The 24864-nt window shown below is 39.6% G+C and overlaps 1 protein-coding gene across 1 annotated transcript; it reads right to left on the reverse strand.

Annotated features, from left to right (window-relative positions):
• Nucleotides 1–3299: 3299 nt before the first annotated feature.
• Nucleotides 3300–15988, reverse strand: LOC144057863 (DEP domain-containing protein 1B-like). The gene is made up of 11 exons (XM_077575831.1): nucleotides 15829–15988; nucleotides 14482–14747; nucleotides 14224–14368; nucleotides 11761–11888; nucleotides 11545–11675; nucleotides 11410–11457; nucleotides 10973–11113; nucleotides 10708–10874; nucleotides 6029–6205; nucleotides 5004–5186; nucleotides 3300–4901 (listed from the first exon to the last, which is right to left on the reverse strand). Exons 1-11 carry the CDS (start codon nucleotides 15874–15876, stop codon nucleotides 4737–4739), a joined length of 1599 nt encoding a protein of 532 aa, XP_077431957.1. The 5' UTR covers nucleotides 15877–15988; the 3' UTR covers nucleotides 3300–4736.
• Nucleotides 15989–24864: the final 8876 nt, after the last annotated feature.

The following is a 24864-nucleotide window of genomic DNA, read 5'->3' on the forward strand; positions in this document are numbered from 1 at the left end:
GAGTCCTTGGAGGGTGTGCTGGAGAGCGCACCCCCTGGAGACTCCCTCGTTCTACTGGGGGACTTCAACGCTCACGTGGGTAATGACAGTGAGACCTGGAGGGGCGTGATTGGGAGGAATGGCCCCCCCGATCGAAACCCGAGTGGTGTTTTGTTATTGGACTTCTGTGTTCGCCACGGACTGTCCATAACGAACACCATGTTCAAGCACAAGAGTGTCCATATGTGCACCTGGCACCAGGACACCCCAGGCCGTAGTTCGATGATCGACTTTGTAGTCGTGTCATCGGACTTGCGGCCGTATGTGTTGGACACTCGGGTTAAGAGAGGGGCGGAGCTGTCAACTGATCACCACCTGGTGGTGTGTTGGCTCCGATGGCGGGGTAAGATGCCGGTCCGACCAGGCAGGCCCAAACGTACTGTGAGGGTCTGCTGGGAACGTCTGGCAGAATCCCCTGTCAGAAAGAGTTTCAACACCCATCTCCGGCAGAGCTTCTCCATTGTCCCGGGGGAGGCGGGGGACATTGAGTCCGAGTGGACCATGTTCCGCGCTTCAATTGTTGAGGCGGCCGATCGGAGCTGTGGCCGTAAGGTGGTTGGTGCCTGTCGTGGCGGCAATCCTCGAACCCGCTGGTGGACACCAGCGGTAAGGGATGCCGTCAAGTTGAAGAAGGAGTCCTATCGGGCCTTTTTGGCCTGTGGGACTCCGGAGGCTGCTGACAGGTACCGGCTGGCCAAGCGGAATGCAGCTTTCGGCGGTCGCTGAGGCAAAAACTCGGGCATGGGAGGAGTTCGGTGAGGCCATGGAAAACGACTTCCGGACGGCTTCGAGGAAATTCTGGTCCACCATCCGGCGTCTCAGGAGAGGAAAGCAGTGCACCGTTAACACTGTGTATAGTGGAGACGGAGTGCTGTTGACCTCAACTCGGGACGTCGTGAACCGGTGGGGAGAGTACTTCGAAGACCTCCTCAATTCCACCAACACGCCTTCCTTTGAGGAAGCAGGGTCTGGGGACTCTGAGGTGGGCTCCCCTATCTCTGGGGTCGAAGTCGCCGAGGTGGTTGGAAAGCTTCTCGGTGGCAGGGCCTCGGGGGTGGATGAGATCCGCCCGGAGTTCCTGAAGGCTCTGGATGTTGTGGGGCTGTCGTGGTTGACACGTCTCTGCAGCATCGCATGGACATCGGGGACGGTGCCTCTGGATTGGCAGACCGGGGTGGTGGTTCCCCTTTTTAAGAAGGGGGACCGGAGGGTGTGTTCCAACTTTAGAGGGATCACACTCCTCAGCCTCCCAGGTAAGGTCTATTCAAGGGTGCTGGAGAGGAGGGTCCGTCGGGAGGTCGAATCTCGGATCCAGGAGGAGCAGTGTGGTTTTCGTCCCGGCCGTGGAACAGTGGACCAGCTCTACACCCTCAGCAGGATCCTCGAGGGTGCGTGGGAATTCGCCCAACCAGTCCACATGTGCTTTGTGGACTTGGAGAAGGCGTTTGACCGTGTACCTCGGGGAGTTCTGTGGGGGGTGCTTCGGGAGTATGGGTTACCGAGCCCCCTGATACGGGCCATTCGGTCCCTGTACGACCGATGTCAGAGTCTGGTCCGCATTGCCGGCAGTAAGTCGAATTTGTTTCCGGTGAGGGTTGGACTCCGCCAAGGTTGTCCTTTGTCACCGATTCTGTTCATAACTTTTATGGACAGAATTTCTAGGCGTAGCCGAGGCGTTGAGGGGGTCCGGTTTGGTGGCCTCAGCATTGCATCTCTGCTTTTTGCAGATGATGTGGTGCTGTTGGCTTCTTCAAGCCGTGACCTCCAGCTCTCACTGGAGCGGTTCGCAGCCGAGTGTGAAGCGGTTGGGATGAGGATCAGCACCTCCAAATCCGAGACCATGGTCCTCAGTCGGAAAAGGGTGGAGTGCCCTCTCCGGGTCGGGGAGGAGGTCCTGCCCCAAGTGGAGGAGTTCAAGTATCTTGGGGTCTTGTTCACGAGTGAGGGTAGGTTAGAGCGGAAGATCGACAGGCGGATCGGTGCAGCGTCTGCAGTGATGCGGACGCTGTATCGGTCCGTTGTGGTGAAGAAGGAGCTGAGCCGAAAGGCAAAGCTCTCGATTTACCGGTCGATCTACGTTCCTACCCTCACCTATGGTCACGAGCTGTGGGTCGTGACCGAAAGAATAAGATCCCGGATACAAGCGGCCGAAATGAGTTTCCTCCGCAGGGTAGCCGGGCTCTCCCTTAGAGACAGGGTGAGAAGCTCGGTCATCCGAGAGGGACTCAGCGTCGAGTCGCTGCTCCTCCACGTTGAGAGGAACCAGTTGAGGTGGCTCGGGCATCTGGTTCGGATGCCTCCTGGACGCCTCCCTGGGGAGGTGTTCCGGGCATGTCCTACCGGCAGGAGGCCCCGGGGACGACCCAGGACACGCTGGAGAGACTATGTCTCTCGGCTGTCCTGGGAACGCCTTGGGGTCCCGTCGGATGAGCTGGCTGAAGTGGCTGGGGAGAGGGAAGTCTGGGCTTCCCTGCTAAAGCTGCTGCCCCCGCGACCCGACCCCGGATAAGCGGAAGAAGACGGACGGACGGACGGACGGGACGGACGGACGGATCCTGGAGCTCAAAAACCTGACGTAATAAAGAAAAACTAAAATCAGTTTTGGATTCTGCACCCTAAAAATAGTTATCTATTAGGTATTTGTTCCCACTTTTGTTGAACAAAGCTGGATCAGTGTTGAATCAATGTTAAATCAACCTTCTCAACATTGATTTAACATATTTTGCTATCTGGGACATTATTTGTAACAAAAAAATACATTTATGACCATTGTTGCGAAATTTGATATTTTTGTTCATCACACCTGATGACTTGGAGGGTGATTATGTGAGAGCACCCTAAACGTTCATAGGAAATCATCCAGTAGCAGGAGCTTCCATGAAACACAGCTACAACTCCAGTAGAGTATGTACGTCAAGTGTTTGTGAAGAGGGACTGAGGTATTCGCTAATACGACCGTTTGGCTGTTTTACACTCAGGTTAGGTTTTTCTGTTGTGGCCACAAAGTTAGTGGATGATGTACTGCTTCAGCAGATAACTGCCCATAATCAGTAAGAATAGAACACCCACTGTTCTTCGGCACGGTGGCTCGAATGTAAAAGAACGGATTACACACAACCTAAAGCATTATGATCACAATTTTTAATTATTTTTTTATTATGTTGTACAGTGACCTTGAGCGTCTTGAAACAATTTTGGTGCCAGATACCATGATTTATCTTCATAGGTCTTAGGGAGCTTATACATAGAAGGCAGACCGATACAAGTCAAGTCAAGTTTATTTATCTAGGCCTTAATCCCAAAAGAGTCTCAAAGGGCATCAAACACCCACAGTTGACAAATTAACAACGTCCCCTGATCTAACCTCAAGAGGTCAAGGAAAAACAAAACAACAACAACAAAAAAAATCATTAGGGGAAAAATAAGAAACCTTGAGAAGGGGTTAAACAATTTGAGTATGTTTGACAGAAAAATATTTTCTATTCTTAACAAGGTGCAAATACATACACAGGGACAGTATTCATTTTTATCTTGCAGTATTGTTATATTTTTAAAGAAATGAGATCATAATTATGCTGTGATTCTACAGTGAGAAATAATGCCTCAATCTCAAATCTGGGACATCAAATAAACATTAAATGTTTCACTTTCCAGCAAAGTCAAGTTCAAGTGTAACAGTTGATCCAGTATTATTATTACATTGATTTGAGTGTATTAATCAACAATATTAGCATCTATAAAAATAAAACATCTCTTAGAACAAAGTTTAAGTGACAATACAGCAGTGTTAAAAATACAGTGTGGCCTGGAAGAAACACGTTTTTAGAGTGCACATTAAATAAGATCTAAAGTTTGTCCAAGCAGAAAGGGTGTAAATTGCTGATATTTAACTGGAATTTATAAAAAGCAAAACAGTCATTATTTGTACACTTATCAGCCGAAAGACACCCTTACCAGGAAAACTAAAATATAAAAGTAATTGCATTACATGAAATAACTTTTAAAAAAGAAGCAACAAAAAAAACAACAACAACTCGCCAATTTCGTACAAAAATGTGTATAGTACACTACAGTATAGTTTACTTACTGAATGCAGCAGTCATTTATCATAAACATTTTGATTATGACATGCAATAATGTTTAGAACCAGTAACACTTTCATATTTTTTTGAAATGCATATGTTTCACTTGAGTGAACGAGTACAATTTTATTTTTATTACTGTACATCTTAAGTACTCAACCATTTGAATTCATTGCAACAAACAGCAGTGTTTTCTTTGTTAGTGCTTGTGAACTGTAAACTTGGAAAACAATTTCTTATTTGCAATTTTCAGTCTGGTTAGTGGTTTCATCTAGCTTTTTTTGGTTATTTTCTAACTATAGTTGAACAGTATCTTGGGACGTTATGACTTCACACTGAATTAATTTTTCAAGTATGCAACAAGCTGCTAGTCAAGCTAGCACAACATCTTTGAATCTATAGTAACAGCATATGCTTATTTGTTGATCTTACTGGCCCATAATGAATTTAATTGACAACAGTCGACACTTTTTCGCAAAGTGTCTATCTTTCCAATCTTTTTGTCAACCTTTTTTTTTGAAGGTTTGAAACTATTTTGTTTATCAAGCATTCTGATGTGTCAGGAGTTTGACATACGCACCAAGCTTTAACTAAACCAGAGTCCGTGTTGGTAGTTTATGCTCTAAAACTCCAGCTCCTTTGAAAAGGGTTCGATGGTTTCTTGATGCTGAAAAACATGAGGTGAGGTTTGAGGCGAGGGTTCTTCTCTGGTATGACAGCGGCTCTACTTTCCTCAGAGGGGAATCGATTGCGGTAGACTTCGGGATAAGACTTTTGGAACTGAAATAAAAGTAGGTGTATTACTTAGCAAAGTCAAATGGAAGGATGTTGCATGATCAAAACTGGCATATTAGATGCTTATTTGTTCACATGAAGGCATACCTGTTTTAGTCGTTTCCTTTTGTCCTTGGCGGGAAGTTCTTTGTCAGAGATCAAGCCTTCCAGTAGCTGTTGCAGAGGTGTCTGGGTACCAATCACCTTTGGCTCCTCTGACTCAACTCTGCTTATCTGTTTATAAAATGCTGGAGATGTGCTGAAGTCTGTATCAGAACCTGCATATTTAATCTGGTGGGGAATAAAAATAAAAAAAAAACGTCAAAGAAATATTTGCCTTCAGCACTAAAATCAACTTCACCTCAAAAATCGCATGCAAGCATGATCTCATAAAATTGTTGCTGCTATGTGAAAAACACTTATATCCATTTTTTTGCCTTTCATTTTTTTATTATTACATTTTTGGGATGTCTGCATTCAGTTTAATCCCAAAAACATACAATTTGTAAAAGAAAAGAAAATATATATATTTTTAAATGGACATAAGCGCATCCCAAAAACATAAATACATTCCATTTTAAATATTACCATGCTTCCAAAGAAGTATCTATATGTTTTTTATGATATATTTTTTTTATGCTAGAGCATACTGAAGGTTTTAATGCAGCCTCTGAACTGAAGTGAATGGTAGTGGCAATGGTAGTTATTACAAAAAATGGCCAGCAGGTGGCAGCAGAATATAAGAGATCAACCAGGGCAATGTTGTAAAAAGCTCATTTACCAAACAGATTTGTCAATAAGGATTAAACTTAGCTATATTCTATTGCTAATTGCTGCAAAACAGAAACAGATAGAAATATACTTTTTTTTCTGATGAAGGAAGAGACTTTAATCTTTTTTTTGGTAGGTTCCATGTTTTTATATCAATAGAACACAATATTCTGTGGTCCTTGCAAAATCAGTCAAAATCCAGTAAAACAGCGGGGAACGAAGGGGGTTGCTTCACTGGAAATGGCTGGGAGTAAATGAGTTAATTGAAATAATATCAAGGTTATGGTTATGTGTAAACACTGAAAGTGTGCTTGGCTAAACTAAAGCATGTCACTGGGTCTGCATTCCTAAATGGCACAGACCTGAACTCTTCGGAAGTGGGAAAGGTGCTCCTCAACTTGGCGGCGCAGCTTGTCAGGCACTTGGAAGACGGTGTTGTGGTGCTCCATCATGAAAGTGACCAGTTTTGAGGCAAGCAGCTCATCCAAGTCCATCTCATCCGAGGAGCCCAAAACACAGGGGGAGAACATTTGCACCATCTAGACAGGGGCGAGCACAGGAAATAAACTACAGTTGTGTCAGCTGCACTGAGTGCTTGCATTGCATCTACGACGGCTCGTGGAGTAAAAGCTACTGAAGCAGAAAATTCCATTTTGATCAGTGGATGCATTTGAGGATCTCACTCTGCTTCATCTAGCCTTCCTTCCTTTAGTTTTTTTCCTCTGGTCTCCCCAATCTATTGGAATTGAGATGTTTCTGGGGTTGGTGAAAGATTCTGGTTTGTAACTCTGTGGGTGGCATATGGATGGTGTCTGGTGCTGGATTTCACTTTGTTTCATATTGATTTATTTTGATCCTTCCTCTGGTCTCCTGACAACTTCACGACTCTGGCGGGACTTTGAAGTATCCATTTAAGGTGAAGGGTTTAGGATTTTTAACAGATTTCAGGTGAATTAAAGAACACAAACGCACACACACGCACAAAAAAAAAAAAAAAGAAGAGAGCAATGATGATGATATGCCGAATGAATAATACTGAGCTCGCTCTCTCTAAAAAAAGACAATTAAATTCTGAATTGCTACCGTCACTTGTTGATGTAAAATGAAACTGCACACATCCTTCTTCACGTACACAATGCGCACATGACTTCACATCTGCAGACGGAGGGAGAGAAATTCGAACCTGAATCCAGTCTGAAAGCTATTGGCCAGAGGCTTGCAGGAGTACCCATTGTGAACAGCTAAGGTGTTAATCTACTACAAACCCAATTCCCCAAAACTTGGGACACTATACAAATTGTGAAAAAAACCTAAATGCAATTATGTGGAAGTGCCAGATTTCAATATTTTGTTCAAAATAGAGCATAGATGACAGGTCAAAAGTTTAAACTGAGAAAATGTGTCATTTAAAGGGAAAAATATGTTGATTGTAAATGTCATGGTGCCAACAAATCTAAAAAAAGGTTGAAAAAAATCATTCATCATCTACAGTGCATAACATCATCCAAAGATTCAGAGAATCTGGAACAATCTCTGTGTGTAAGGGTCAAGGCCGAACAATCATATTGGACGCCCATGATCTTCGGGCCCTTAAACAGCACTGCACCGCAAACAGGAATGTTTACTGTAAGGGAAATCACAGAAAGGACTCAGCAATACTTCCAAAAAACATTGTGGGTGAAAACAATCCACCGTGCCAGCCGCCGTTGCCAGATGAAACTCGACAGTACAAAGAAGAAGCCATTCCTAAAGCAGACCAAGAAGCGCAGGCATTTCTCTGGGCCAGGGGTGATTTAAAATGGAGTGTGGCAAAGTGGAAACCTGTGTTGTGGTCAGACAAATCACGATTTAAAGTTTTGTGGAAAACTGGGCCGCTATATCATACCGACTAAAGAGGACAAGGACAACCCAAGTCAGTTTATAAGCCTGCATCTGGGATGGTATAGGGTTGCATAAGTGTGTGTGGCATGGGCAGCTTCCACATCTGGAAAGGCATCGTCTATGCAGAAAGGTATATTCAGATTAGAGAACAACATATGCTCCCATCCAGGCATCATCACTTTCAGAGAAGATCTTGCATTTCTCAACACGATAATGCCAGACCATTTGCAGCACCAATTACAACATCATGGCTGCGTAGGAAAAGGATCCGGGTATTGAAATGACCAGCCTGCAGTCCACTTCTTTCACTTCTAGAGTACATTTGGCGCATCATAAAGGGGAAGGTGCAACAAAGAAAGCCCAAGACAGTTGAACTGTTAGAGAGACGCGTGTTAGACAAGAATGGGACAGCATTCCTATTTCTAAACTTGAGAAACTTGTCTCCTCGATCCCTAGACGTTTGCAGACTGTTGTAAGAAGAGGAGATGCCTCACAGTGGTGAAAATTGCCTTGTCATAACTTTTTTTTTTTAGATTTGTTGACACCATGGAATTGCAAATCAACATAGTTTACCCTTAAAATGATACATTTTCTCAGTTTAAACTTTTGACCTGTTTGCTATGTTCTATTCTGAATAAAATATTAAAATTGGGCACTTCCACATAATTGCATTCAGTTTTTATTCACAATTTGTATAGTGTCCCAACTTTTTTGGAATTGGGTTTGTAATTAGATGTTTCAGTCATAAATGGTCAAATAAAAAGTCTATAGTAAAGATATTTTTGGCCAAATTGTTACACAGAGCAGCTTTAAATATAACATAATACAAATAAAACAAATTCAGAAACGAGATGGTAGCCAGCCAGCTGGACAGTGAACAGCATTGTGGAAAGTGTAGATTTTAGAAAAGGATCCAACAAGCAGGTGAGGCTCCTTGTAGGGTTGACGCCAGATAACCTATGGTTGTAAGCTTCTCATGATGTTGCAGAGAAACAGCTGGATCGCTATGGTGAAAGTTAACTTAATAAATACTGCATAGTCATTCGCTCTCAAATAATGAGAGTATTGGTGAGTATTACCGATTTAAAAAATGGAAATTGTTTTTTTTTTATGTGCTGCTAACATGGAACATATAAGACGGCGTCCTCTCACGTGGCTAAAATCAAATCATCTGTAAGGCCTTTAATTTTAAGGGATTTTAATAAATTAATGCTGGTGGAGTGTGGTGCTTGTGGGCGGATAACTAAACCTGTAAGTGAGAAGTTTAAGTGGAGAGAACTGGTCCTATGAGAATAAAGTATAACAAATATAACGCTGAGTCCGTTTTGATTGCTTTGTTCAACAACTGTATTTTACAGAAGAATTGTATTATAGAAGAAAGAAAATATTACAACTTATCCATGAATCTAAATATAATTTTACATCAATAGCAGTGCCATTTACGATCCAGCTGGTACATGCCCATTTGCCTTTGCATCATATCCGATTAATATCTACATAAGAAAGAGGACTGGATCGGATTTGAAAGAAGAAGAAGAAAAATAACGGAATTCAACTGTTCACATGTAAAAATTTGAGTAGATACATAACACATTGGGCAAAATATTGGAATTGACCTGCAGTATGAACATAGCCTGGAAAAGTGCAAAAAAAATTTTTTTATCTCGCCGAGGATTTGCTTGTTCTTTTTTCTTTTCATTATTTTTCAAGGTTTTTAAAGGTTCAGTATTATAATTTCTTTCAGTGTTTGGGCATCCGTTTCCTCATGTTTGGTTTCGGGCCAATCATTTTCTTTTCAGTGCACCTCTAATGCATATATATACTAAAGATGTCAAACTATATATATATATAAAAAAAAATCTGATTAATCCCATCTTAAATATTGATTAACCATGATTAATCACTATGCTTTTTATCCCAAAAAAAAATCCTACCAAATTTGAAGTAACTTTTTGATTCACTGCACTCTCATCTTCCTCTTTTTCTAATCAGTTAATTACTTTCAAAATTTAAAATGAAAAAAAAAAAGTGGCCCCATTATTTTAGCTAGAACAAACATTCTGAATGTCATACACAAGCATTTATTAAATGCTTTACTTTAAAGCATTTAGTTATGTTTATTGCTTAAACACAACCTGCACTACATTAAACATAACCACCCGCTGTCAAGCTAAATAATCATCTGCAGCAGTGGTGTAGTGGTCCTTGAAGAAGTGGGTATACTAAAAAATTCCACTTTTTTGTTTGTTTGAAGTAGTCCAGAAAACCGTCCTGTTTAAGATACAATGACATGTAAGAAAAATCCGTAATTTTTACTTGCTCACAATAATAAAATTATCAGGACTTTATTGACTTCAGCAGTTTGTAGCAATTGTAACACAGGCGACTTGAATTAATGTAAAATGAGTTTGTCATGAGACAAATATACAGTATAAATAATATTGTAAAACATTATTTAGTGAACAATCAACAAAAATTGTGAACAACAGTCACTTATGATTTCAATATTGTTTTAGGCCAAATTTTTAAGTATGTCTCCATTCTTGTGTTTTAACTTACTTAAAATGACCTACCAGCCTAGCTAATGAAACGAAACTCGTTCATGTTGGTAAGTGCATAACCGGCAGCATCCACTCCGGGGTTCGAAACCACACCACAAGTAGTGTCTGGAGTACATGTGCGATGCGCTCCGGGTTAAGCTAAAACCCTGTGTTCAGGACAACATTTGAAGGATCATTCAACCTGTTTATGACCCGCCCTTCTCTGCCTAAAGTTGGCTCATCAGTCCTCATGCGTAAAATTAGCAAATCTAATCAGCGAAGGCATCGCCTGCCAGCCAATCAAGAGGCAGAGGAGGGTGGGCCGTGGCTTGACCATCCTCACATATTACTGAATGATGCGCATCAAGGAGGATTTAGAAGTGGTTAGATGCAAAACTGACTGAAAAAGAAGTGGGTATGCGCCGAATATCCGCGTATACCCTAGACTACACCACTAGTTTGTGGTCAAAATTAATAGTGTGATTAATCTGCGTTAATACATGATTAATGTGATCATTTTTTGGTGATTAATCAATGAGTTAACGCTTTAACTTTGACAGCACTAATACATACACTGATGATTCAAACACATGACACAAATAACTGTTAGGAATTCATACCAGTGTGCGGGTGGCAATAGTGTCATTGAGTGATGGCAGATGGAAGTTGCTGGAGACCCGCGCCATGAGTCTCAACAATAGCTGAAGATGCCTTCGATTGGGCGGCGGCAGCAAAAGAGTGCTGACTTGAAGAGCCTCAGTGGCCAAGTCTTGCTCCTGCAGCAGACCTGGAGATGAAATACAGCAGGCAAGAAGGATGAAATGTATTAAAGTTTTTGAATCATGGAGGTACACATAATAAAATGGCTCATCTAGAAAAGCTCACTGAGAATGTTGACAAAGACTTCATAAAGATGGAAAGTCAGCAGAGGTTCTTTGAGTCGCTGATAGTAGTCGGCTACTGTTTTCAGAACATCTCTCTCAAATCCTGGATACAATGGTTGTTTGCTGTCATTGCCATTAGGCCCTTAAAAAGAAGACAATTACATTTTTAGTTATCTACACACTGAATAGACCAAATGCAAAATGGAGTGCTGCACAATTGTACTGTAGGAACAGACTATGCAATATGTACTGTATATATCATTTAGTATACAACTACATACAAATGTCTGTTTCTCTATATAGTGTTGTTTTTATACATCACTCACGCAAATGTATCTTCTATAGTTAAAAAAAAATACAGGTGTCAATGTAATGCCATTTTGTTGTTGTTGTTGTTGCTGTTTTACAGTAAAACTTTGCATACAAAAGTGTCCTTACAGTTGGCCAAGCATTTCATTGCTGATACCACCCAGTGGGGCATGTCATCTGGGAAGAAGGAATCGGAGTGATGCAAGTCAGATATTGCAACAGAAACAAACCAGTTAAAAGTATCGGTAAGTATTGTGGCATTACCATCATTGTTATCCAACACAACTATGCCCGACTTATTGATGTTGAAGACGTTGTGAACTATGAATTTGCCTTTCACGTGTGCTGGATTTAACACACCATCCAATGTCGTTAAACCGAGCACTCGCTGTAAACTGAAAGTCAAATCATATCATACATCAAGAGAAATAACAACATGGAAGATGACAGTAAGCAACGTTGGAGAGATTTGGTACATACTGTGCAGCTGTCATTGACTTCCAGATGTGGTCCACTTGCTTGGGAGTAATATCTTTTCTGCGGATTAGTTTGCATTCATGCACATCTCCAATCGCTACACTGTGCCTTTTGGTCCAAAAATCCGAAGTCTGATAAAAAGGACAGATATGGAAAACCTTTTTCAGGTTCAAACATTTTGGTGCATATACTTACTGTAAGGAATATGGATGAATGGATATTCATTTATTTATGGAGCCCATTAAAAAAAAAAACAACAGCAAATGAAGCAAGTTAAGTTTTACTTCTTCTAAATCCTTTTCGAATATTCATTGTTTTTTTTCTATTGACTGTTCTCTTTTGATTCTTCTTTTCTTACTTAGATTATTGTAACTTATTTATTTATTTATTGAAATAATGCTAAAAATATTCGAAAGAAAAATGTCCTGCCCCCAAAAATCCATCAAAAAAACAAAGTGTTGTAAATAAGTATGTAAATAACAAGGGGTTATAGTCTCATGCTGATTCCAAGGAATGGAATTGGGTTTTAAGATGAGTTTTAAAAATGGTCAATCAGTGACTGGACTGGACTGGACATATTTGAGGTAAGTAAACCCATGACCTCAGAACTGTGCTCACGAGTCGTCCATCTTGCCCCCTCTGGGGAAAAAAATGACCCAAGTAAACATTCAATTAATGGAGTTATTAAATTGTGATTTTATTAAGGAACAAATATATATTCAAAGCTACTGGCCTTGTGTGAAAAAAATACATTCTTTTTTGGGGGGGAAAGTTGAGGTCATTTTCTCTTTCTACACCCAAGCCTGATTAGATTCAGACTTGTTCAATCAAGAAATCACTTAAATCGATCGTGTCAGACACAATGAAATCAGCCCAAAGATCTCAAAAAAGCTTTAACAAAAAGACATGATCAAATTTGATTAGAGAACAAATGGGAAATAAATTAAGTCAGTCTAAAGCTTTAGGACAAAAGGAAGAAAACATGGAACAGTGGTGAACAGTCAGCCAACAAAAATTATCCAAAGAGAACAACGACGACTCATCAAGAAGGTCACAAAAGAACCAGAACATCTTCTCATGAACGACTCCCTCGTCGTCTCAGCTTAAGGGTTACCCAACACTAAATCAACCTTCTTCTTTTTTTTGATGATTAACTGTATAAACTGGTGTCTACTAATGCGGTCTGCATGTCCTGGTCATTATTTTGGAATTTTAGTGGATGTTTGTTGAAAGCTTGAATCTGGGGGGCGGGGAGAACAAAACGCCTGTTTGGCGCCATCTTAAGGTTAAACACGGGAATAAATACAATTTGGCTGAACTTGGTGAACTTGAACCTTGCTGAACTGAACTTCTTTTTCTCTTTGAAGCATCTTAGGAAAGACAAAAAAAATCAATGGTGGTATCATGTTCTGAGGCAGACCCTGGATGACTCCCTATGACAGACTGAACTAAAAATTCTGCTCTTCACCAGAAAATCCTCGGCGTATCAGTTTGCTTTTGTAATTCTTTTTTTTTTTTTTGCTGTTTTCCATCTAACATTGCATTAATATTCGCTTCTTTAATTAATTCCAAAAAGATTTCTGTTTCGTCGTCCCCCCAAACATACCTTTTACTTTATCGTCCGCCATTGCTTTGTGACTATAAACGTACGTGTGATGTAATATCTGGTCGAAACGTGCGACGTGTATCCCGTCTTGTCAGCGTTTATTTGCAAAAGCGGTTTCCATAGCCAAAATTAGCATTTTCCTTTTTTCAATACCCTTCAAACTCCACCCCCTCCAAGCGTAAAAACTTTTTTGTGTGCATTTTGGGCCTTTTTTCGAATTTCTAGTGTTTCCATTCAGTTTTATGTTCGCATTTCTTGAATTTTTTAATTAGGATGGGTGGATGGAAACCCCACTACAGTGAAAGACTAATTGCCAGATATAAAAAAGCACTTGATTTAAGTTGTTGCTGCTGGATGGCACAACCAATTATTAGATTTAGGGGGCAAGTAATTTTCCACTCAGGGCTTGGCAGCTTTGAATAGTTTTTTCCCCCTTGATAAATAAAATAACCATTTATATGTTGCCTAATTATTGTATCTACAGTAGAACCTTTGTATTAAGTAACCCTTCACATCACATTAATCAGTATGTATGTAATAGTTCTCAAATTCAAAAAGGTTGGCAACCCATGAACTAAACCAATCCAGAAGACTACCACTGATGCCAACAAGGTGCTAAAACCAAGGCTCTGAGATATTGTGGTCAGGTAGAGTATGAAATATCGCAGATAGATCCAGCAAGACAAGACACACATACAGTATAGTCTTCTGAGCCATTTGCCAGAAAGCTGCTATTACGAACTCTTAATAAAGCTGAATTTGTGTTATGCAGCGTTTTAAACCAAATTGGAAGAACTGCAGGACATCACGCAAATCCATAAATGACCATAATTGAGCATGCACAACTGAGTGTGTCTCACCATGCCAGTCGACTTCACAGGTGCCGCATTCTCCTGCTGCGGTAATTCTTCATAGTCATCCCAGCGGATGAGTCTCGGTAGATCAGTGCCGTTTCTAGACAGAGATCTCGATGGAAAACACTTAAGGGGAGACAAACTGGGGAATCTAAAACAAAAAGAGACATCACTGAGCTCAGTGAAGTAGTATGAACCAGCGTCTCTCCAGTAACTAGTCCATGCTCACACACTTGTATTTTTTTAAAAAAAACAAACATCTACCTGTACAAATGACTGTTATCTTCAAAGTCTTCTGTTCCATGGCGTCCCTTAATGTCTTCAATGACATGGGCTTTGAGGAACTTCCTGAGCAGCTGTAAGGTCTGGTAGCGAGTCACCTCTGGCCCAAAGTTGCAGTTGTGCCGGAGAAGCTGATGAAGATACTCCACAGCCTCAGCTCCTGAGAAAGTGCAATCATAGTAGCGGAAGTGCATCCAGTGTCTTCTTAATGGCATGCCTCCACGGAAGAGTTGAATTGTTTCATTCCACTGTAAAACAGGAAGTACCACACAAATAAGGGAATTCTTCATTTGAAATACATAAAGGCCAAACGTGCACAACCTTTTATATTTTCCAAATGAACCAACTTACTTGTTACACCTGAACCTGACTACTGTTTAAAAGTCTTTCAGGTGTGATAGATCCCATTCTTGTTACCATTAAAGGGAAATTCAACACACACACTGCGATGCAGTTAAAACACACAATATATTGCTGAATTTGTTAATGTTGATGACTCCCAGTACGTTCTAATGAAAATGAATCCACTTTCTACATCCTTTTGGGTTGACATTTAAAGAAAAAAAGAGGGTAACACTAAGGCAGGTAATGTCAATAACGGTTGCTCTGATGGTTATGATTAGGGTCAGGGGGCTGGCATTTTGACCTTAAGCCCCGCATGACTCCTTGCTACAACGTAACTCTGCCACTGATGTTGATTGGTTCAGTTTACAGTCCATGTTGTCACTAGATTAATGGCCGCTCCCACAAAATAACAAAGCGCGATGCATCAGCCCCAAAAGTCACCAGCCCACCAGGCATCTGCATAGGGTTAGGCTAGTAATGCCGATAGCAGCCTATCGGTGGCAAAACTAAAATGAATTCACAGAAGGGGGTGTTCCAGTCAGTTGCTCCAGCGATTGACCAATCAGTATGTTCACGGCAAAATAGCGTGAACAGGAGAGTTGCCGGTCACGGAAAAATATCCACTACCAAGGAACAAACTTTGCAGCTTCCTATTATTTATGCAGCCGGATGCAAATATGAGGCAACTCGTTTGTCTCGTAATTATTAAGCGACTTTTAGTTGGATTTGGGTTCGGGAAAAACAGCGCATTCCACCCCCTTGACATTGGCTAGCACAACCAAAACGAGTAGCAGCTCCTTCATAGCGTTAGATTTGTGACTAAAAACGTAAAAAAAAATGTCTATAAATTACATTTACGTAGAAACTGCGTTATCTCGTGGTTAAATATCCATATCATAAACAATTAGCTCCTACTCCAAAGTTATTAAAACTCAAGTAAATAGACAAGCTATTTCTTTTGTTTAGATTTCTTAACACACTCACCAGCTTTGTCGCCCTGTACGGCCCTGGTCCGATAACTCTTCCCTCCATCCCCGTAAAATATATAATATTTAATGGTCCAAAAACATTGAAAGTTAAATGGCTTTTATGATGAACAAGACGGACCAGACCCAGGACTCCGGACAGAAACGTTGCAGTTGCTGCATACTTTGAATCTCGTACGTCACGTAACATGAAGAACGTGATTGGATAGGGAACTGAGCACGTGACCACCAGACGCGATGTCGATGTTGCTGTGACAACAAGCAACCAGAAGTATTTACGTAGCCTTCTGTCCTTTTATATTGTTCAGGGTCGCGCGGTAGCTTGCCGTCTATCCTAAATGACGTATGGAAAATTTTAATATAAAATATAAAAATAGAATAATACACACTACATTAGAGTGGAAACTTATTCAGTTTCACATCGTCACGGAGAGGGAACTGAAACTAAAGTGCTTCCTGGACGGAAGTCAGGCAAGCAAGCCAATACAAACGGCAGGATTGCAGCTAAAACTTCTACTAAAATCTAAATACAGACAAAATGCAACAGCAGCTGTAATAAAAGTGCCTTCCACACCCCACAGCAAAGTTATTTTAAATACCAAATAGCTCTTTGGGCAAAATGGCTGTTTTCAATAGTCCCTCAACCTTGACGATCAAGCAACTAACATATATCAAAAGCAGATAATTAAATCAGCTTTTCTGGTGAATGGTTTTGTTGATGTTTTCCTTCAGATGCCTGAGTATATGAAGGGTGCACCAAAACAGCAAAAAATACGTACATTATATGATAACAAATACAATATTTCGTTAAAAGTGTGCCTTCGATGGCTTCAACAAACAAAACAAAAAACATTTTGAAATAAATAGTCTGTTTTTACAAAATATTGATGACAAAATTGCAAGTGTCCCTGCTTGGCATTTCCACAAAGAGTTGGCGACGTGACAGTCACTAGAATTATTTCTGTTCAATGGAACTGTTTTATCTTTAAACACAGCAGGACAGTGTATACTGTAGTTTTTTTTAATCGCTTACTCTATGAACAACACAGCACAGTTTTGTTGAACAGTTTCACATCAGAGAAATGTGATCTCTGCTGTTTGAGTGGCCACTTTCAAGGGATTTGAAACCGTATTTTACTGACCTCTGCAGGTCACTGAACTCCATTAATCCATCTTTCCTGTAGTTTTAAAATGTACACCATTCTTTATTTTATGGTGCTATATGTATATATACACAGGGTGAGACACACAAAAAACAGTAACTTTTTAACAATCCAGTAAAACAAAGAGTGATGGAAGAAATTGAAACCTTGGTTACTAAAATGGTGGAGTATTTATTTGCTCAAGGTCACTGTCTTGCCTTGCTCATACACCCTTACCAGCTAGCCTATATGACAAAAAAAAAGCCATTATAAAAAGGAAGGCAAACCCCCACAAATCTTTAAAATACTTTCTATGCAGCCCCATTAGTCTTAACGCGGTATTGTGATTAATATTGTGTTTGTGGAATATGAATTCAGCAACAAAACCCACCAGGTTTTATCCATTTCAGGGGGTGGCCATTTTGTCACTTGCTGTCAACTCAAAATGACATCACAGTTGGCCAGGGCTCAGGTAACGACCAATCAAGGCTCATTTTACAAATGTTACATGACTAAACTCAGACAACAGATGATTAAAAAAAAATTGTTGAAAAAGTGAATATGATGCCATGCGCTAAATAAGTGCACCCCATTTTGCATTAGGATCAAATCATATATATATATATATATATATATATATTATGACGTGTTTTTTGGCAAAAAACACAATTAGTAACCCATTAAATTGATTTGGAATTCGGTGGTTAAATGGTAAACGAATATGCAAATGCAGATTTGGCATGTGTGTGTGTGTAATATCTATTTTTACTTTGTGTTGGTCATTGAGGCTTCAGAAAAGGTAAATATTTGCATAAGATATTTTTTTTTTATCTCAATGCATACAGTCCCATTTATTAAACCTGAGACAGCAGCAGTGTACAATCCTTAAGTGTAAAAACGATTCATTTTGAACTTCAAACAACCATGTGCAGTAGTTCAGATATTTCAATAAATTGTAGTGTCTAGAAGCACCCACTGGATGGCAGCATTGTAACAAAATGTTCAATAACTGAGGCGGCAAACTGACACTGCTATTTGGGATTACATTTTAGTCCGTTTTCAAATGGATAGCTTTCAAAATATATCATAGTGTCTCATCAATGTTTACTAAATATTATCTACCTAAATAAGGGTGCAGAATAAAAAAAAGAGAATTCATGACATTTTAAGACTATTTGCAAAACGTAAAAAAAAAAAAAAGTTATACTGCATATGTAAGTGAATAGTTTGTGTATGTGGAACATGTTTTTATTGAGGACTTCATGAAACTGCTGACTGAAAGGAACAGTTTACAGTCTTAAAAAACTCATGACAACTTCTAAAATCATACAGTAATATAAAATTAAATTGGAGGCATAAAATTGGGTCAGAGAGGGATGGTCAAAAGATCATTTTAATAATATGTATTGTCAGGTCATATACAGTTTTAACATACACTATGACAATACTGTATATTCTACGTTTAAGGATGGAGGGGAAAAAAAAACAATATATTGCAACAAAAGGCAGACTCCACCCTGTGGACGGGTCACCAGTCAGTTGTAGGGCACATGTAACGTCAGACAACCATTCCCTCTCACATTCACTCACTGAGTTGGAGCTGAACACACAACACTTTTGTAGCAAGTGTTTAAGCAATGCTAGGTTATTGTATGCAACGTAACTGGCCTATAGCAGATAATTCCAGATTTGGCTACTGGAGGGCAGAGGCAGTAAATAAAGACAAGATCTTTGATTCAGGTGGCCAATGTATTGAAAAATTGTGATGAAAAACAAAAGAAAATAAGTAAAAATAAATACAGAACTGCAGTCATGACAATTCAGACATTAATGTGCACAATAACAGTCAACAGCATGATAAGTTTCTCCCTCGACCCAAGAATTCTCTTGCTGTGAACTCAGGTGAACGCGACTGTTTTTTACAGCGCTAGCAAAAATACTTTAAAGAAAGTAGTCTTTAATCCTTGAAGAGTGCTTATTTAGTTATTTCTTGTTGACTTCCTTTTGAAGAGCGGGCTTTGTTTCTCTAAGATTAAAATTCAATGAGAAACAAAACCAATGGAGTGTAATAAGAAAAACAAAATAGCCCTGCAAAGTAAGCCAGAAGGTATAGAATGTCATTTGTGTTTCATTATTTATGGTGGAACCATACATTTACTTTTTTCCAACTCATGTCTTTTCTCTGTGTGCTGGGAATTATGCACTGCCTGTAGTGGAGTTGTCAAGCTTCACTGCTCACTAAATCGGCAATTCTCCCCCAGCTGGGCATTGCTCTCAAGCACATCATGCCAAGGCCTATTTTGATGACCTCATCGTTGTTGTCACTCTTATTGTGGATGGACCCCTGTGGGTAAAAGGGTGTCATGGACTGCTGCACTTTCCTATCTGGTTGTCCATTGGCCAAGACAGCAGTAGCCCCTCTGCAATGTTGCTGTGCAGCAGATTATACTTGATGACTTCATCTTAATCACATTTTACTTTATTTTCTTTTATTTGTAGACAGCAATTCCACATCTGGCAGTGAAAACTTCCACAAGTGAATGCACACAAGTCTCTTTCAGCAGTCATTGACATGCAGGGGCACACTCCAACTGACACATACATACACGCACACACATGCGCACATACATACACGCGCACGCACACACTCATGATGAAAATCACTGGGACATGTTTTGTTGTGATTGACTATATTGACTAATTTTGGTTATAAGACGAGAAATTAAAAATGTATGTTAAACATAGCATTGTGTAACTGGTTCAAACAGTTAAACATTATGAAACGTGTGTATTTCATAAGGTAACATATAAGATGGTTTGCGTACATGTGTTTATAATTTTTACAAGAGTGATTCTTTTGCACAGGATGCTCTGCATTTCGTGTGCTAATGTCGTGTAGTGTTTTTAAAATCCAAGCCCTATTTTTTAGTTCGTGCTTTAAGGGACAGTCAGTGATCCCTAGCACCATCTGGTGGTGAACTAGTAATTCATTAATCCCCCCCCCCCATCCTGACAGACTATTTATGTAAAAATTATTCAAAAAAATGTGTTGTATCGCATAAATGTAATTTTCATTTATCGTAGATTTAGTAATCACTAATTATTTACATGGCTGTAGTCTCACCTTACAAAAGGCTGCCACGTTTCGCCACCATCTTCCTGCTACGGATGTCCAGCTGGGGCCTGCTGGTGGTCGTCGCTGAGTCCTGTGATTCGGGCTCCCGTCGCTTGTCACCTTCTGCTTTCGCAAGCTTTTACTAGCTTTTTTAAAAATCTTTATTTATTTTTTTACTAGCTTCTCCAACTAGGCGCTCTTGTTAGCCACTCCAACCTATGGCTCCTACTAACTCCCGCTAGCCGCTCGTTAGCTGCTCTGGCTAAATCCGGCTCTCTCAGTCTTTCAGTATCGCTCGCTGGGCTTCACACCGGCTGCCAAGTCACCGTCGCTCGCTGAGATGCTCGTTCGCTTACGCAAAATAAGAATTTGTGGTAGGCTTGCTGAGTGTGGTCTCTCTGAGCCACCGTAATCTGCGTGCTTCTGAATGCATGCATTTTGGCTGTATTCTATCCTATAGTTACATCTAGTGGTCACTTTTTACACAGTGTGGTTTAAAGCAATCATAAAAAACTGTAAGAACTCCCCACCCTTCAAACAATTGTTAAACCTAATAAATTATTTTATTTTATTTTACAGAGATGCTAATTATAGGTTGCATTCCTAATTTAATATGAGCGCAGCATGCTCGAAAGTTAGCTCCCATGACTACCACTGGTTCTTCATTCATCTTCTTTTTCTTCTTTTAAAGAAGCCGGAAGTACAGAAGTAGAGCGGTAGTCATGGCAACTAACTTTCAATTTGCACAACAATTTACAAGGTGCATTAATCCACCAGGATTGTACCTTTGGCTACAATGTGACGTGAGTTTCTGGTTAAGGTAAGCCATTTTAAAGGTACTTTCCGAGGGATTTCCGTTGCTGTTTGTAAACAACATTCAAAACTGACGCTGGAGGAAGTCGAGGACAGCAACCTAGCAGGAACGAGCGTGAAACTAGTCCACCAATCAAGAGCGGGGGTTGGCACAGCCGAATTTGCATATGTAGACAAGACACAGGAACCAAACTCCTAAGGCTGCATTCACACTGCAGTTCAATTTTGACTTTTTCAGACCAGTCCTGGGCCTCTTTTGGATATAAATCGTCTGCACTGTGAACGCTCATCCGCACGCATCCGATTCATACGTCATTATACGTCATCAAAAGCCTGATATGCACCCTGCGTAAGCGAGAGAGAGTGCTTGGAAGGGAGACTACTGATACTTCTGTGAATATATACAAACCTGTTTTGAGTAACAGTGTTAACTTTTTATTTGTCTTTGATTTAATCACACTTGAAACATGAAGGATGAAGTTGACGTGTGGTGATCATAGAAATTCAGCCCCGCAGACGGTTTATCACGAACGGCGATGATGCGGCGTCATCTTCGATCGACTTCTCAATGAAATGAGGTTGAGGAGTGTCCCTTCACTTCCAAACAATAACCTACTGGTATCTGTGAAGTAGAGAGGGAACATTATACTCTTTAAGAGCGAAAACTGTAATATTTTACATGTAAAACTGGATTTCTCATACAAAGACCATAGATGGCTAACTAAAACGTTACTGAGTACACTTACTGGTCAATACTTCTCCAAACATCAAACAAGATAGAAGCAAATATGCAAAACTAAATAATAATGGTAAAAAATATATCAAAGATTTTGCAAAATTTTCACGGCCACAACCCACATACTCAGCTTTGCTGCTTATCTGACAAATATATGTTACTTATAAATATAGAAGCATTTAAAGGGAAATAAACTGGCTTTTTAGAAATGTATTGTCATGAAGCATTGTTACAACAATACAAAACATACATTTCCTTACTTTTTGTTCTATGTTTCTAATTTGGGTATTGGCCCTGATTAGTGTAGCGCAGGTGCACCAAATATTGTTGCCAAAAGGGGTTCTCTTTACTGGTCCTTTAAGCCTTTGACCTTGCTCTCTGACTCCAGACAGATGCTTAGTTAAAACAGAGTTTTCTCTGACATGGAAGCAAGCCAAAATAAATAACCTGCCCTCAGTGTCAGCGGAACCGCAAGAAATCTAAAACCACGTCTTGGCCCAACGGCACTCACTCACAGGCTATCAGCGAAAGACTTGCTGAAATTTTAATTGTCTGAATGCATCATGTGGTTTGGAAAGAAAATCAAATCAGGATGGCTCATCCTTCCTCTTTGACGCCCATCCAAAAGAGAGCAGCATTTTTGATTAGGGTTTCATTTATTCAGCTTAGGTGGCTCTGATTTCAAGGTTGGGTTACACTATCTTAGGGGACAAATAAATGACATTGTATAGGCAGGTAATTCAAGAGTCTGCATGCTTCGATCCTGACAGAGAAGAAGGAGATAAGAGACAGGTGTCTTTTGGAAATGAGGCTTCCAACCAGATAGGCCATCAAGGAAGCTCTGTCAAAAATATTTGAATGCAAATAAGAGACATCATAAGACATCAAATGCCTTAAGTTTAAGCGGAGCAATGTTTTATATGAGTAATAATGAATATTACTAAATCTTATCTGAATATGAGCATTGATCGAATGCACTTTAGTGACCGACAGTGGTGGAGCTTTCTCTGTGGGATGGACTGGCGTGTGTGTTATTATAGTTAACAAAATAACTACAGCTAAAAAAACAATAATAATAAAAAATATATATATAATAATAATAATAATAATAATAAAATATATATATATAGACATTAGAACTGAACTGTCAAATGATTACATTTTTTTAATCCGATTAAACACATCTTAGAATTTAGATGTCAAGGGTGTCAAAATTAGTGTTAATTTAAAGTTAATTTAAAGTTCCTAAGTTCCTATAACGCCACAATTTTTTTTAATGCGCGATTAATGACTTACTTGGAAAGCCTGTAATGGGAGAATTCCAGTAGCAATGCAGCAGAAATGTCCATGTCAAAATTTTGCAGTAATAAATGCAATAGCAATGCATATATTTGTGAAGATTGGGGTAAAAAATGTGCAGAATTTCACAAGTTACTTCATGTTAAAGATTACATACCTCTTAATATGAAAAGAAAAATGCACTAAGCTGTCACCAACATTTACAAATGCAATTATCTCATCTAGTGGCAGAATTTCTTTTTTCTTTACAGTACAGTACATCTTTCTAATTTGAACTCAATTTTATGAATTATTATGAAATTACTGTATCAATGACTAAAAGATGCAGCCATATTTCTATTCGTTCTAAGTAGTAATATTTCTATTATTAGAGACCGGGGCTAGTTGTATCATGGGTAAGTTGTCACATTGCAATTTTCTTGTCTACCACAGGGCGCAACAAAAAAGTGGAATGCTAGTTTTCTTTGTATAAATGGCCAGGGGTTGTGTACTGTCTGAAAAAAGAATAGCACATTGTGAGCTGAGATGAGTTCCAGTTATTTGTTTTGCACAACCCAAATAAAAAAAATTGAACTTCATACATTTTTAAAAAGGTGTTATACATAGACAAATTCTAGCAGCAAATCATGTGGACTCGTTATAGGAGAGATTCAGGCATCGAGTCATGCCTCAGTTACTGCTCTGTTTTAAGCTAACTTTAAACTAGAAGTATTAGCCAACATGGTAGTTTGGGGCAACTTGTCTCAATTATTTTGGGGTTTGTCGTCACATATGCAAAGAATGGGCCAATGAAAAATGCACCTCTAGCAACAGAATTGTTCTTCAGATAATAAGTCTGAAGAGTAAGGAAATTAGTTTACCAGGTTTTGTTTCATTGTTTAAAAATGGATTTTCCAGTTGTTGGAACTACAGTATGCCCACATGTCAAGACTGGTTTAATTTTCATGATGAACCATCCATCCATTAAACGAAATGCTTTCTTTCTTTATTTATTTTTACTTAAATTTAATCTCATATTTTCAGTTTAAGGGAAGCAAAACAGGCATTTGTGGCTGAGAGCTATGACCTACTTGCTAGCAGTTCCTAAGGACTTGAATCCATTTCATAATTTTATGTTAACGTTTGCTCAATGACTATGGTAAATTTTCAAAATCAATGATAAACAATTTCTCTGGCTCTAAAAACCAAACAAAATCCCCCCAGGAGAACAAGGATAAATTTGTCCTTGCTTTATTAGTTGCAACATCCAGTGTGACATCTTACTCCATATAGTGTGACAACTTACCCATTGGTGGGGCAAAATAGCACATGTTCACTACCTCTATATGATGGCTCATAACTGCTCTGCACAAAGTATAAAAATGTGAAGTATAAAAATGACATGAATACCAAAAATATACCTAAGACTTTGGTCTTTCATCTGATATACATTTTGTTTATATATGATGCATTGATTCCAAGAAATATATAAGTATAAAATGTGATACAACTAGCCATTGGTTTCATGCAATTTTAAGGTAAAATGCTAAATTGGGATATATAGGTCTTTCTTTAAAATGATCTGCCCTTTTTTTTTGGGGGGGGGGGAGCTTATACATATTATTATTATTATTTATATATAGTATTTATATTTGCTACTCTTTAATATCAGGCTTAATGGCAAACAAGTAACAGTTATTTTGGCTTTTAAATCTTGACTAATGTCAGTGCCTCAACAGGCATGAGCCTCGCAGTACATCACTGGTAACATTATATTGTGCTGTGGAGTACAGACAAACCCTTTTATTCATCATTTCGGTGTTTTACAACTCCATATGTGACTTACAGTACATACAGGAGAGTTTCACCTGTGAGGGATGTGGATGTTTCACTTTCAACACCCATAATATGTGCTGTTATTAACTAACGAGAGGCGCCCTCCGCCACTAA

Source organism: Vanacampus margaritifer, chromosome 9, assembly GCF_051991255.1.
Source record: "Vanacampus margaritifer isolate UIUO_Vmar chromosome 9, RoL_Vmar_1.0, whole genome shotgun sequence".
NCBI lineage: Eukaryota > Metazoa > Chordata > Actinopteri > Syngnathiformes > Syngnathidae > Vanacampus > Vanacampus margaritifer.